Source organism: Perca fluviatilis, chromosome 18 (assembly GCF_010015445.1).
Source record: "Perca fluviatilis chromosome 18, GENO_Pfluv_1.0, whole genome shotgun sequence".
NCBI lineage: Eukaryota > Metazoa > Chordata > Actinopteri > Perciformes > Percidae > Perca > Perca fluviatilis.
The window spans coordinates 9,588,686-9,603,215 of NC_053129.1; the positions used below are offsets into that span (position 1 = coordinate 9,588,686).

The 14,530-nt window shown below is 39.8% G+C and overlaps 1 protein-coding gene across 1 annotated transcript; it reads left to right on the plus strand.

Moving 5' to 3' along the window:
* The first annotated feature begins 8,141 nt into the window (after positions 1 to 8,141).
* On the plus strand, positions 8,142 to 13,663 carry il17a/f3 (interleukin 17a/f3). Its single transcript, XM_039781120.1, has 4 exons — positions 8,142 to 8,250; positions 9,783 to 9,988; positions 11,513 to 11,656; positions 12,828 to 13,663. The coding sequence occupies exons 1-4, from the start codon at positions 8,242 to 8,244 to the stop codon at positions 12,955 to 12,957; spliced, it is 489 nt and encodes a 162-aa protein (XP_039637054.1). The 5' UTR covers positions 8,142 to 8,241; the 3' UTR covers positions 12,958 to 13,663.
* Positions 13,664 to 14,530: the final 867 nt, after the last annotated feature.

The window sequence follows — 14,530 nt, forward strand, 5'->3', positions numbered from 1 at the left end:
TTGTGTTGTCCTTCGGGTCCCAGTGACCCGAAGGACAACACAAGGGATATTAAACTGGGCCTAAAATAACGTGTAGGGCGGGCTAATGCTGCGTTCCAGGCAACCCGTAACCCGTGTTTTCACAACCTTCTACCTGTGAAAGTGCCCTGGAACGCCACTCAAACCCGTAACTTACAACCCGTGAACTGGTACCAGATCGCTGTACTCCCAGTTACAGTTTTTGACGTCTCACACACACATAAACAACAATGGCGACCCCTGTTGATGCTGTACAGATGCTGGTGATTAACAGTGAGAAATAAATATATATAAATAGGCAACGTAAAGTAATTCCGCACATTGTAATCAAAACAATACACATACCATTGTGTACTACTACAGGTTATGTTTATTAAATGAAGCCCAAAATATGTCGCCGACTAGAAATTGCCAGTATCAACTAGCGCTAGCTAACGTCAATGGTAGGTAGCCGCTAGCTAACGCTAATGCTAACGCTAATGCTAACGCTAATGCTAACGCTAATGCTAACGCTAATGCTAACGCTAACGCTAGCTAGAAGGGTTTGTTGTGACTTTGCCTGGAACGCTACCAAGTCGTGACTTGAAGTCGTAACTTACGGGCTAAAAATTGTGTCTGCAACGCAGCATTAAGCCTTTTTACATACCCTTTAAGTACATAGAATACTAAGCTATTAATTCAATTCAATTCAATTCAATTCAATTTTATTTATAGTATCAAATCATAACATAAGTTATCTCGAGACACTTTACAGATAGAGTAGGTCTAGACCACACTCTATAATTTACAAAGCCCCAACAATTCCAACAATTCCAGTAATTCCCTCAAGAGCAAGCAGTGCGACAGTGGCGAGGAAAAACTCCCTCTTGGGAAGAAACCTCGGACAGACCCAGGCTCTTGGTAGGCGGTTCGCGAGCGCGGTTGGGGGTGTGATGAACAGTGGCGATAGTAGTCACATTAATAATGGAACAGTGACTGGATGTAGCGGGAAGCTGCAGGGTTCAGCAGGACGCAGCATGACATTGCAGGGCATCGCTGAGCTCAGCAGGGAGTGCAGCAGGACCACGGCGACAGCTGCAACCAGGGTCTTGGTGCCAACGTTCTCCAAGGAAATACGCTGGGGGAAAAAAAGCATAAGGACATAAAGGACATAAGAACATAATTGACCTCTCGCCGGCCCCTCCCCCAAAACGGCCATTGTCCAATCACACATCATAGCAACCGTTACTATGTGAGCAGGTCCGACAAACAAGCAAGATGGTGAAGCGGTGCGCCCACGGCGTTTGTAAATCGGACACTAGATACCCCGAGAGATTGTCTGGAGGATTCATTTGCACTAACGTGTTTACTATTTGGCAGCCTGAAAACTGGTATTAAAGGCTGTAGAAAGAATGCGGAATGAAAAGAGATCATGCGGTCAACAGTGTTGCCGTAGTAAATCGGACTCCAGCTGAAGTTTATAGCCTACATTCTTGACACATGTATTCTATATTCCTAATAGTAATATACAGGCTTATATTGCAATCTCTTAGGCCTACATGTAGGTGTACTTATATTTAAATAAACACACAGTAGCTGAGTTTATGCAGTGTCTTTTATTTTACTCGTTTTTTTCATGAGTCAGAACGAGGCAACAGCTGCGGGAGACCGTCTCCGTGTCCTCGCGCTGGACCCGGTCTCCTGACAGCAGAGGGGCTGGAAAAACAAGCCGAAATAACTCGGTCAATGGTACAAATAAATCGTTCCACGTTCAAGAGAAAACGTTTCATAAATGAGGGCCAACGTGAGCGGTGCCTACAATGGATAAAACCGTGTGGACAAATGTGTTGAACATTACGAAGCATAAATACGTCTGCTCAAAGGTAAGGCTAACAGCTAACTAGTTACCGTGTTGTCTAGATCTACTAACTAGAGGCAAGAACACAAAATTGGACCAAAGTTAACCTACTCTCTAAGCTAAGTTTAACGAGCCCTTTAGCTTTAGCCAACATTAGTTAACATGTTAGCTAATGCTAGCTACATTAGCTGTTGTTGTGTTGGGTCTTTGAGCTCCCCAACTTTATTTTTCGTCAGTTTACAACAAAGTCGAACATTTGAATACATCCCTCCACTGCATACTGTAACCCCTTTTGCCTCGATCTGGAGGATATCGCGGAGGTATTGCTCCAAAAAAGGTCACTGACACGCACGGGTATACCTCCTCCCGTCATGGCAATCTGTCGCGCTGGTCGTGTTTGACCATTTGTTTGTCGGACGTAGCAACAGTAACTAAGGGGGGCGGGGCTTGGCGAAAGGCTAATTGTTGGCATGATTTTTTAAATCATGTTTTAATGTTAAACATGTGGCTCAGTGAATCTTTAGGGTTACTGTAACTGTGTATGGCTCTTAGTGACTACCTTATCTATAGGCCAGTAAGACTATCATCAATGTATTTTTCACAAATAGGCTGAGTTATGTTTGCTAATAATATGTTGGATTCGCGTTAAGACATTTTAATTTTGGAAAAACTTAAAAAAAATTAACAATAATTTGGCGGCCCCCCTGCAGTAACTCTGAGGACTCCCTGTTAATGTGGTTATTTATAACTTTCAGTTTGTGTTGATTCTAGCGTCCGCTTTGGACAAAAGTGGTAGTGTTTTTACCACACCTGTCCTAAAGGTCTTATCTTTATGGTGCTGTATTTCCCACAGTATTACAGAGTTAGCGTTACCGGGAGGTCTTACGTAATTTAAAGGTGCTCTAAGCGATGTTGGGTGACGGCACTTCTTGTTGACGTTCAAAGTATTTTCAAACAAAACGGAGGCTAGCTCGCCCCTCCCTCATCCTCATCCCGTCCCCTCCCTTCCGTGCTTCCGTGCACTCCTTTTGTCGGTTATTGGCTGGAACGCTGGAACACTGTTTGTTATGTTTGGTGGTGCAGGTTGGCGCAGTTTGTTTTGGTTGCCGTTTGTGGAGCCTGGGCTGTCTACAGAGAGCGCGTTTTTTTTTTTTTTACAGTGTGTTAAGGGGACAGCCAGCTAGCGGATAGTGAGGAGAGTTTGCTGTATGTGACAAAAAATGTTGTAGCCTAAAAAATGCGTGACATCGCTTACTGACATCCAACCACATCGCTCATTGTAAAGTTATTTTATTAATGAAATAGACATATTACATATAGAGGGCCAATTCAGGTGGGGGATTGAATCATTTCCAATCCTGTAATTGTCTCTATCTGTTGAAAGCCTGACCGAGTGTGACCCACGTTATCGCCTGTCGTCTTTCCCTTTCCCTTTTAGCTTTGAGTTGTTCTGTGATGGCCGTGCCCCAGAATCAGCCATAACTACAGCAGATAACTTCTAAAATAACATTCAAATACAATTAGGCCTATATAAAGATATCTCATGCTTCCTTTTACCTGGCTACGCTGGCTGGATATGCTAACACAGCCTTTCCGGTGTAACAAAGAAATCTGCGGGAAAAATCGGACCCGGGCAGAGGCATTAATAAAAACTATATGAAAATAGCGTTCTTTCCACTGTTAGTCTCGTTTGCTGTTACAGGTCATTTAAGACCATTGTATGAAAAATGGCAGAGCTTCAGAAACATTAAATACATATAGTCACTTTAAAGATCTCTTGTCCAAGCCATTTTTTTCCAATCTTCAGTTTGCCTAGTCTCCTTGTGTAATAACTGCTTGTATAACCTCAACCCTGTTATGCACAATGAAGTTATAGACATTTTTTTCAGGACAACCCGGGCTATCAGCATATCTATGCTGCAGGGATGCCACATGAATGCATACATTGTTATATGTATAGTCTTGGCAATCAGGGCAAACAGCTATACAATTATACACACAGTTATGAGACACGACAGGCTGCTAGGGGTGATCTAGTCAAGCAACAAACAAAAAAATGGACTGATGCAGTGTGCAGGTCAGTAATGTTCAGAGCCATCACATTGTGGAATAGCTTGCCAACTATCATAGTGGAGGCTCACAGTAAGGGCAGTTTTAAAAGACTACTTAGAAAACACTTCCACAATAACGAAAAATTATTGTAATCTAACTATGACGGACTGTAATTGTCTGAGTGTGATGTTATTTTATTTGACACTAATGAACAACACATGTATATATACAGAGTGATATTCTTTTACTTGCACTAAATCTATTGTTTTAATTGTATATAATTTGTATGTTTGGTATTTTTATAAATACGTGGACCCCAGGAAGAGTAGCTGCTATATTGTTAGCAGCTAATGGGGAGCCGAATAAAGGAACAAAAAATGATCACTGTAACCAACACAAATATGAAACTATTTCAATTCTTTCCTCAGAAAAGTCCATACACTTTTATCCAAAAAAAAAGTTATTTGTTCCATCTCAAATGCATGTCCTGTCTGCTGTGAGACATCAGGAAGATCAAATCACATTCAAGATTCAAGATGCAATACTCTATCGCTATGCAAGTAAGTTGCTAGGAATTTGGTGCAGTGTGCTCATTACAAAAAAACAGACAGCATTCATAACAGGACAGTCAATACCATTAAAACACACATAGACACAACCCCCACCTTCCCGCCTCCCCCACATATTCACATAGGCATACCATTATAACCAAATTAAAGAGATACATGAGTTCGAAAAGTAAAAATTAGAGTAACAATACTCTTAACTTATTATTTATTATTATAAGTCAGTGCAGTCTGAGGAGTTATAAAGTGTCAGTGCATCGTTCCCATAAGGTGCTGTTGTAGGGTGAGGATGTAAATGGACTGCATTTATACAGCGCTTTTCTAGTCTTAACAACTCTGACATAGTCCTATAGGCAGCATTAACACACACATTCACACACATTCATACACTGGTCGACTGCCATACAGGGTGCCACCTGCTCATCAGAGCAATCATTCAATTCAATTCAATTCAATTCAATTCAATTAATTTCAATTCAATTCAATTCAATTCAATTCAATTTTATTTAAAGTGTCAAATCACAACAAGAGTCATCTCAGGACACTTTACAGATAGAGCAAGTCTAGACCACACTCTATAATTTACAAAGACCCAACAATTCCCCCGAGAGCAAGCATTTAGTGCAACAGTGGCGAGGAAAAACTTGCTTTTTAGGCAGAAACATATTTCAGTACAATTTTCAGTAGGGCTCAATGGTCTCAAGGTGTTTGAGCGTCTCGCTCTGAAACCATTCCTCCGATGTTATCGGTACTTTATGCTGATTCATTCCCAGAACTGTCATCAGCAGTCCCTTGACCTACATTGTTTAAACCGGGTTGGCAGTGTGTAGGAGTAGCTACTAGTGACTAAATGACTCGGATAAATAAATCAAGGTTCAGGCTTTTCACAATGATGAGTCTCTGTTGATTTCTTAAAGGGACAGCCTACCTATAATAGGTCAGAGGTCCCACCTGCAGGCCTCTTTCAAACTGACATCTGAGCCACATGTTTTGAAAAGACATCACAAAAAAAAAAGTGTGATCATTTTTTTTCCTTCTATTTCTACATAACTTATATAAGGTTTGATTACACATTGATGGATCGCTTGTAAAGTATGTTCACAAATGTACATGCATATAAAACTAGCGATCAACTACATGAGAAAACAATGAAACAAAACACATAAAAAACATACCCCCCCTGCCCCTCCCCCCCTCCTCCCGTCGCCGCCCACCCTGGACCTAGGGGACATATATTAAGGATTTAATTTGAACCCTCTGAGGTCTTTCCTGAGGCATTTTCACATATCTTCTTAACTGATCCCCATGTGTTTCATATCAAAATGTTCAGAACAAACTCAGCTTTCTCTCTCCGCAACTCTGTCCTAGAGCATTGTGTAAACCACGTTCCAGCCAATCACTGACAAGATGGTTGGGGGAGGGGGTGGGGGTTAGTGACAGTTAGTCAGTTAGTCATGACAGTTACGGAAACATGGGGGAAGGGGCGAGCTTGCTCTGTTTTGTTTGGTATTTACTTTGAACGTCAACAGAAGTGACCATGCAGGAACTCATAGTGCACCTTTAACTTTTTGTCGTGTGTTTGAATTGTTTAGGTGCTTGAAATTAATTTACCAAAAGCTTAGGTTATATATGATTAAAATAGTAAATAAATGACAACTTGTTTCCAGTGGGATATGTTTTCTGTTTTTGCCTGGTGTTGGTTGGCAACCCCAGTGATCTATAATTGCAATGTCTATGTCTATTACATGGTACCTGCTCGACTCGACTCTACTCGCCTCTTTAATTAAAAAAAGTCCCTGGTACCTGCCAGGTAGTTTTTTTAGTACCACCTCCGTTGAGGTTCCAAGCGAGTTGAGGCGATATCAAAAGGTGACGTGAAAACCTGCAGACTACTGATTGGTCGGGGAGAATCGTCACTAATCACTGCGTCATCATTGGTAGCGACAGACGGGGGTGTCCTGAACAAACACGCCATTTTTAAATAGTTTAGCCAGTTTTTGCTGCCTCCAGCTTCTTTTGAAACAAAATGTGTCTTCTGGCTGTGGCAACAGCCACATGCCGAGAATCAAAAACAGCACACCTTCGACGTTCTGTGTGTGTGTGTGTGGCGTTAGGTCATGGCAGTTTCCAGGCACACTCGCCTCAGGCGTGAGGCGGTACTAAATCTGCAATGGAAAATGGAGGACGGGGCACCGCAGCCAAGTCGAGCCGAGTAGAGTAGAGTTGAGCAGGTACCATGTAATGGATAAATGACCATTTGATTGTTTGTTCTACTTTGGTTTGGCTTGACAAAACCCCCTCTGGTTTGGTTCCTGAAAGAAAATGCTCCTGCTTGTTTTTGCAGATCTTCACATCAGTGCTTTTTTCTTCTTTCTTCTTTCGGTCTTTTGGCTGAAAAACAAATATTTCTGTTTTTTTGCTCTAAATGTAAGAAGTAGCTTTCTTTTTTTCTTTTTTTTTTGCTTCTTCTCACAGCCACATCAAAAAGGTCCACAGGTGAAGGAACGTTTTCACACCTTTTTGACAGGATGCAACAGGTCAGCCCTACGAAGGTGTCACCTGGCTCATCACACTTTGACATTTCACACACGGCGGTTTATTGCTTTCTGCATGCACGGAGACTTCATCGTGACAGTTCAAACTGGGGTCAATAATGCTAAAAAGTAGAAGACGAGAAGCATAAGCTGTTATCATTTACTGTAAAAAATAAATAACGGCCTTCTCTTTGCATGTTTGAAATCTATGTTTGAAAAATGGAAAAGCAAGCGTCGCACACTCTGGCTCCATATACATATCTCTATTTATTCTGAGATATGCATATGGAGCGTATGGAGTGAGCAACACTTTTTGGTAACACTTTACTAAGGTATCTACATAAGAGTGACATGAAACTGTCATGACACAGTCATGACCCATGAACCCTAACACTAACCCTAACTTGTCATGACAAAAACGAATAAACGTTTATGACTTGTTTATAATGTTTATGACAGTGTCATGTCACTCTTATGTAGATACCTAAGTGTTACCCACTTTTTTTTCTTATTTCCAAGTCTACCTCCAGTGATCAGCACCTCACCACAACCCTTGGTGTGTGTTCTTTTTCTATATATTATATATTGAAATCAGGGTCCAAAATGAAATTTTTTGTCCACCAGCATAAACGGCTAGTGAATGTCCAAATTTCACCGGCCACTCACTAGATTACCATTGTTTTTGGGCTGGTGAGTGAAGCAAATCTACCAGCCACTTGCATTTTTTATTTTTTTTTACCAGCATTTGGCTAGTAAATGGTACTAATTTTGGACACTGATTGAAATGTATGTTTATTTCATTTTATTTAATTGTATTGGTTTATTTGATAGGGACCATGCATATTTATGAACATTGTTGTAAATATGCCAGAATTTGCAAAAATAACTACTTTTCATCTGCAGTCCCTAGGCAGGTGACATAGGACTAACATAGAGACAGCCAGTTGGCATATACTGTTACTAGAACAAACTGCATACATAGGTAAAAAAGTGATGGTGATGTAAATGGGCCAAAAAAAATGTTGACCACAAAGAGACAAAGCATTATCTTATCAACATATCAACGTGTGTGCATCTTTAAAATCAGTTACAGTCAGAGCGGAAACACTGCGCTGATCTTGCCAACACACAACAAAAGCTTGCCTGCATATAAACACAGGGAGAATGTGGAGATAACACAACAGACAGCAGAGGAGCACTTCACTGGCAGAGCTGTTCTCTGTAGGCGACAACCATGCTGCTGGTGAGTTCTTTAATCTCTTCCACGACCATGACATTACTCACTTTAAGCTTTATATGACATAATGGGACATGTACTGAAAAGGATGTTAAGCAGATGATATGAGAAGTGACTGTGTTAATGTATGTTAGGGCTGTGCAATTAATTGAATTTTGAATCAATCACAAAAATAATGCAACCAAGAGAAATTCTTTTTGCACAGTGTCTTTTGCGAGTAAGCTCTTATTTTGTCTTTTGTTCTGAATGAAAAAAAGAAAAGTATTAAGGGAAATTTAAGGGAAGGCTCATTTTCTGTGAAGAACATAAAAAATAACTTATTTTCAATGACTGCACACGGTACACATAACTATTACATATGAGGTGTTCGGGTCTACTGGACCCAAGTGTATTTAATTGTAGGTGCTATGAAACTATGTACTCTTTCTGCACCTGCTATTCCCACACAAAGTTACAAAAGTGTTACATTTCAAGCACTTTCACCTGTTCTGATTGAGTTCTAAGAAATAAGCACCAATAATGATTTCTATTTATTGAATTTTTTTATAATTGAATTTCCTTGTTTTCTCCCAAAAAATGAAAACGATCATATGATCATAAATGTGATCTCACAGGGGTAAAGGGAAAATATGTAACCATAAATGATGTATATATCATTGGTAATTGAGCTAAAGTAAACATCTGTTAAGTATTTGTACATGAATTGTTATGGCTGTAATTGATTTAGAAAGCCTAATAATGTGGTGGCTCCACCAGACCCGGGAACATTGGCTTGTGTAACAAAAATATGAACACCACACAAGGGTTAACATTGTGAAGCAAATGAAAGATCGCTGAAACGTGTTTGTCCTTCCGAAGTGTGTGAGTGTTCTAAAATCGATGACAGGGATGTAACGATGCATCGTGAATCGGGTAGACATCGCTATAAATGTGTAAAGATTACAACCTGTTGAGATAACGAATGAATTGCCTAGGGCGTAATCTACTTCAGATTTCATTGGTTTGACTTCAGACGCCACTATGTCTTCTTAGTTATTTCAAGAGATTGTTTTCTTCTATTTATTTAGTTATTTTGATGAAGGATTTAGTTTTAACAAGAAAAAATGGAGTCGGAGTACAACGAGTTATATGATATGACCGACCGGGCGCTCCATGTTCAGAGAACTCGCTTTGTTTTATGCAACGTTAGTAGCACCGTTCCCTTCCTCTGTTCTTTCTCTAGCTCGCTCCACCGCTTTGTTTTATCTAACGTTAGCACCGCTCCACATGGCGCTCTAGGATACTGTAGCATTTTTTGTAAAACCAACTTCTACTTAGAATGGTGTAGAATCGACTGATGTAAATGATCAGAGTGAGGATTACGGATCAGTTAAAAAATGCCCATATTGGCTCCAATCCGATACTTTCCGATCCGATCGGGACATCCCTAATTCACATATTGATCAATTGAATGGGAATCCAGCCTCTCCAGCTGCTGTTAGTACAGTAGTTAATGTCTTATAGGCAATAACAGCCCTTCCTGGTGTTCTCCTGTTCAGGGTTTGAGAGCTTTGTTGGTGCTGGGTCTGGTCACGCTGTTGCATGCCACCAGGAAAGGCAATGCGGTGTCCCTGAAGTTGGGTCACGGAAGCAGACTGAAGGGCCAGACGGTGAGGCTGGTCCTGGATCCGTCGATGCAGCCTCAGATTGCCAGCACGTCGGCCTCGACCATCGCCAACATGTCTCTGTCACCGTGGACGTACAGGTCAGGCATCGAGCAAAGTGTATTCATATAGTATGAGAGGCCGTATAGGCGATAATTCATACTTGGTCTCAGTGTCTGTAAGTGAGAATGATAGTGTTTATAAGAAAGTACAGCTGTGTGTGTGTTTGATTATGAGTTATGGCCCAGACAATAATGTGTGTTAGATAATGACTATGCATGTAAAAGAGTATGCCAGTTTATGTGCAAGAGTGTAATGGTGTATATGTGAGGTTATGGTGTTGTATGTGAGACCAAGTATGAATTATCGCCTATACGGCCTCTCATAACATAGCACCTTCCACAGACATCAGTTACAAAGGCCTTCGCAGTCAAAGAACTCAAATCTAATACAGTCAGGTAAATTGTTTGAATTTGGTTGACCAATCGCAAAAGAGTGGGCCAGCTGACCAATCAGAGCAGACTGGGCTTTTCAGGAAGGCGGGACCAAGAGCTCGGACAGAGCGTTTCAGACAGAGGCGCTGCAGCAATGGGCAGTATGAGAAACATAATGTGATTTTTTTTAACATCAAAGCATGTAAACCTGTTATAGTAGACCCCAAGAGTACATATATGATGCTGAAAAGGAGTATAATAGGGGCTCTTTAAAACGCCAGATACAAATATACAAAGAGAACAGATATACGACACAAGTTTAACACACATGCTACCTGAATGCCTGTCCGAACAATGGGGGTTTTAGCTGCTTTTTAACCCTTGTGTTGTCCTGTTGTCCCAAATTAATGATTTTTTTTCACCTGCTTTTGTCACTTTTTTAAATGCTTCTTTGTCTCTTTTATCAATGCCTTTTGTTTTATGTTTTCTTTTTTTTTTTCAACGCTTTGCCACTTTTTCCCAAGTTTTGTCGCTTTTTGGGACGTTTTAGGCGCTTTTTTGTCCACTACTACCAGTATACACACCTCTAACACCAACTTATTAACCCTCTGAGGTCTGAGGGCATTTTGACATATCTTCTTAAATTGACCTTTTGAGGGTATTTGCATATCCCCATGTGTTTCATATCAACATGTTCAGAACAAACTCAGCTTTCCCTGTAGTGATGCCAAAAAAAATTCTAGAGCAATGTGTAAAGAGATCATTTGGCGCTAAAGCTGAAACGTTGATGTTCGCTTTTTGAAATTCCTTAAATCTCTTTTGAAAACAAACTTGAACTTATGACGTGTTGTACAAATTGTTTCGGTGCTTGAAATGAGTTTACCAAAGTCTTTAGGTTCACAAAGTACTGTAATATATGATAAAAAATAGAGAAATGTCTGCAATGAAATTTGGTAATATCGCTTTTTGAGTTTTGTCAAACCTCGTTTTTGTTCTCAGAGGGTTAAAAAATCCTGAGCCGAGGCTCTAAGAGTTCTAAGTCTGAGGGCCCTTTAATGTTTTCCTTCATCGCTTTATACCAGTTGGTGCCCAAAAACCACAATTTTGACGTGTTTGGTGATTAAGTTATCAGTTTTAGAACTTTTAAAGCCTGGAATCCTAATTATAAATGTGTCTTTGGTCTGTCTCTAGAGACTCCTGTGAGGAATCTCGGTTGCCTCGGCGGATCTCTCATGCTAAGTGTCTGACCTCTGGCTGTCTGAGCCTGCAGGGGGGGGGAGAGGATGCAGGCCTGGAGGCCAAACCTATCTACTACCAGGTCCTGGTCCTCCACAGGTAAAACACGGCAGTCTTTGTAAAAGCACCTAATGATGCAGTTTTGGCCTTTTGTTTCTAGTGCAAGTTATACATGCTACAATCGTTCTTGTAAGCGCAGTAAGTTCACGTGTGGGCAATTAAAGTGAAATGTAATTTGGAGAGCATTTTCTCTCTTAATCTGATGCATTTCCTGTTGAAACAAGCTGCTGGGCAGAAGCTATTCTAAATTGAAGTTAGGCACAAAAAAAAAAAAAGAAATCTGTTTTTATTCTGGGTGTGTATTACACGTACAAAAGTAGGTATTTGTACACTGTTTTCCTGGAGGTAAGTGGGATTTTTTATTTTTGGCATTTTTCCAGTTTAGAAATGGGGGATTTGTACTTTCGGTTATATTGCATACGCTGTAACCGCTCAGCTGCCAAGGCACTCCAAATGGGATTTTATATACACATACAGTGTAGAACAGAGAAAATATGTAAACTATTATTTTTCTGGCATATATTAATGAGTAAGTGTACATAATGAGATGCAAATAAATGATAAATCAGTTGTAAAACGTCCATTTCATTGTGTTTTGAAGTGGTAGGAATTTGAAAACCAAAAGTAATCTGGTGTTTATCATCCAATGCCAAACACTGAGGTTAGCCTCTGCACTGCCTCATACTTCAAACTGAAAATTGAAACTAAAAAAAATATTTATTTCAAAGACAAGTGCTGGCAGTTTTCTTCCTTCCTATCACTGAATACATAGGGTTTGGCATTTTAAAGCTTTGGTGCGTAACTTTTTGATATTAACGAACATCGTTACATTTAAGCCGTTGCCAAATGAGTTGCTACAAAGCTAATTAAGACCATCAGCTCCACACCACTCTCTCTGGATTTCTCAGTATGGCTATGTTCAGAAGATTGTGTCGTCTGGCGGTTCAGAAGATTGTATCATCCAGCAATTTTCCCGCGCAGTGAAGATAATTACCTATTCTGAAGAGTCCATCATGTTTTTTTCATCCTCCGTGTCCTCCTGGGCTACTAGCGGTCATGCACTTTGTAAATTTTCATTGTCATTACTTAGAATTCCTCGTGAGGGCGGCAGAAACTACGCACTACAGCTTTAACAGATTTTGCATTTGCAAGAGCGTCTTCGACTGGTACTGTATATTCAGCCCTCTCTAATTCCCCCATCCCACTCCAGAGTCCCAAGGAAAAGGTACAGTAAGAAAGCAGGGAGGATGAGGATGAACCAATACGACTTCAGACTGGGGACGGAGGTGATCTCGGTGGGCTGTACCTGTGTGAGGCCCAGCGTCGTACCACAGCACTAGAGACTTCTCATGTTGGCAACTCCTTCAGCATATTGTACATTTTATATCACTTTCTAACTTAAACTTGTATTAAGCAATATTTTTTAAGTTATCACGGAATCATGTGACTGTGCAATGTATTTCACAAAGACGCATACATGAATATCTCTGTGCCACTCTCTATGTATGTCTGAGACCGGGTCTTTGTGTTAGCCAATCGAACTTCATACAATGAACTGCAAAGAGCTGTGTTTCTTTCTGCCCCCTAGTGGTGAAAAAAATGCTCAATGCAGCTTTAACCTGAGTGTACAATGTCTGGCAAACACATTTAATGTATGTCATTTTCTTATGTGTCATGAAAGGGGTGTTGTTGGAAATATTTATTTCTATACATATTTGTGGTGGGTAATGTTTTTGTATTTCTCTTATGTTGCATGGTTGTTTTAAAACTCACATTTTATAATAAGTATGTTCTTATTTTAATGTAAACAATATCAAAATGCTTTATTAAAGGTTTTTCCCCAACTTTTATATCTTTTGTATATTTTGTTGTATAGGACACGTGTAACATGTCAATTCTTTTTTTAAAGATTATTTATGTTGGACAACTTGGACATTGGACAGTGATTGATGATATACCCTATAATAAATCATTTTCTTCCTGTAAATGTTCACACTAGGAATTCACATGTGTCCAACTTCATACCATGCTAATACATATTTATGGAATGTATTATTTTCCTATTATAATTCTCCATGGATGTGAGTGATTTAGCAAAGAGTAGTAATCTCATATAAGGAACTTCTTCATTTTTAGTTTTCTTACCTCTGATACTCTCTGATAGCTATTGACTGATGTTCAATTCTAGAATATTTTAGGAAAATATTAGATGTAAATAAAATTATCTTTTTAATCTGAAAAACATAGTTTTCAGATCTTTTTTTTTTTTTTTTTTACAGCCCTGAGTAGTTTGTGCAGGTATTATTTGCAGGGTATATACTGTCCCAACAATTTCAAGCAATAAAGTAGGGCAGCCTGGGAGCCAAGACCCAGGGTAAAAAATAAAACAGGGGAAACTAGGCCTTAGTACGGAAGAGGACTAGGGCCACATGTGAAACATTTATTTTAATGCGGAATTTAAAGTCAGAATTCTGAGAATACAGTCACTACGTGTGTTCGAAATCGTTCCCTATCACGGAAATAGTGCACTATAAAGTGTGTTTGCCTTTTTGTAGTGGTGTTCGAATTTTCTGCGATAAATTTCATTCACTTTAAAGTCCAATATAAAATACCCACAATGCACAGCTAATTTGAGTGTGCATACGAAGTACCCTACATTTTATTCACATATCCCACAATGCAACACTGTCGTGTTTACCTGGAGGAGAAGAAGAAGCAGAAGGGCCCGTGAAACTGAAAAGGAAAGATGGAGCAGGCATTCGTTTCTAAACGGTGGAAATGTAACATGCAATATATTTACAACCTTTTACTATTCTCCTGAGTTCCGGTTTGTTTCAGGGATGTATTAGAAGTATTTATTGTTTGTTCATTACTTGTATAGTTCACTATTTAACAAGCACTGTATAGGGAATA

Excerpts from the sequence above, each read along its gene's own strand:
- il17a/f3 (XM_039781120.1), top strand. Across the intron at positions 9,989-11,512 it reads CTGTCACCGTGGACGTACAG|AGACTCCTGTGAGGAATCTC; the intron begins GTCAGGCATCGA and ends GTCTGTCTCTAG. Across the intron at positions 11,657-12,827 it reads CAGGTCCTGGTCCTCCACAG|AGTCCCAAGGAAAAGGTACA; the intron begins GTAAAACACGGC and ends ATCCCACTCCAG.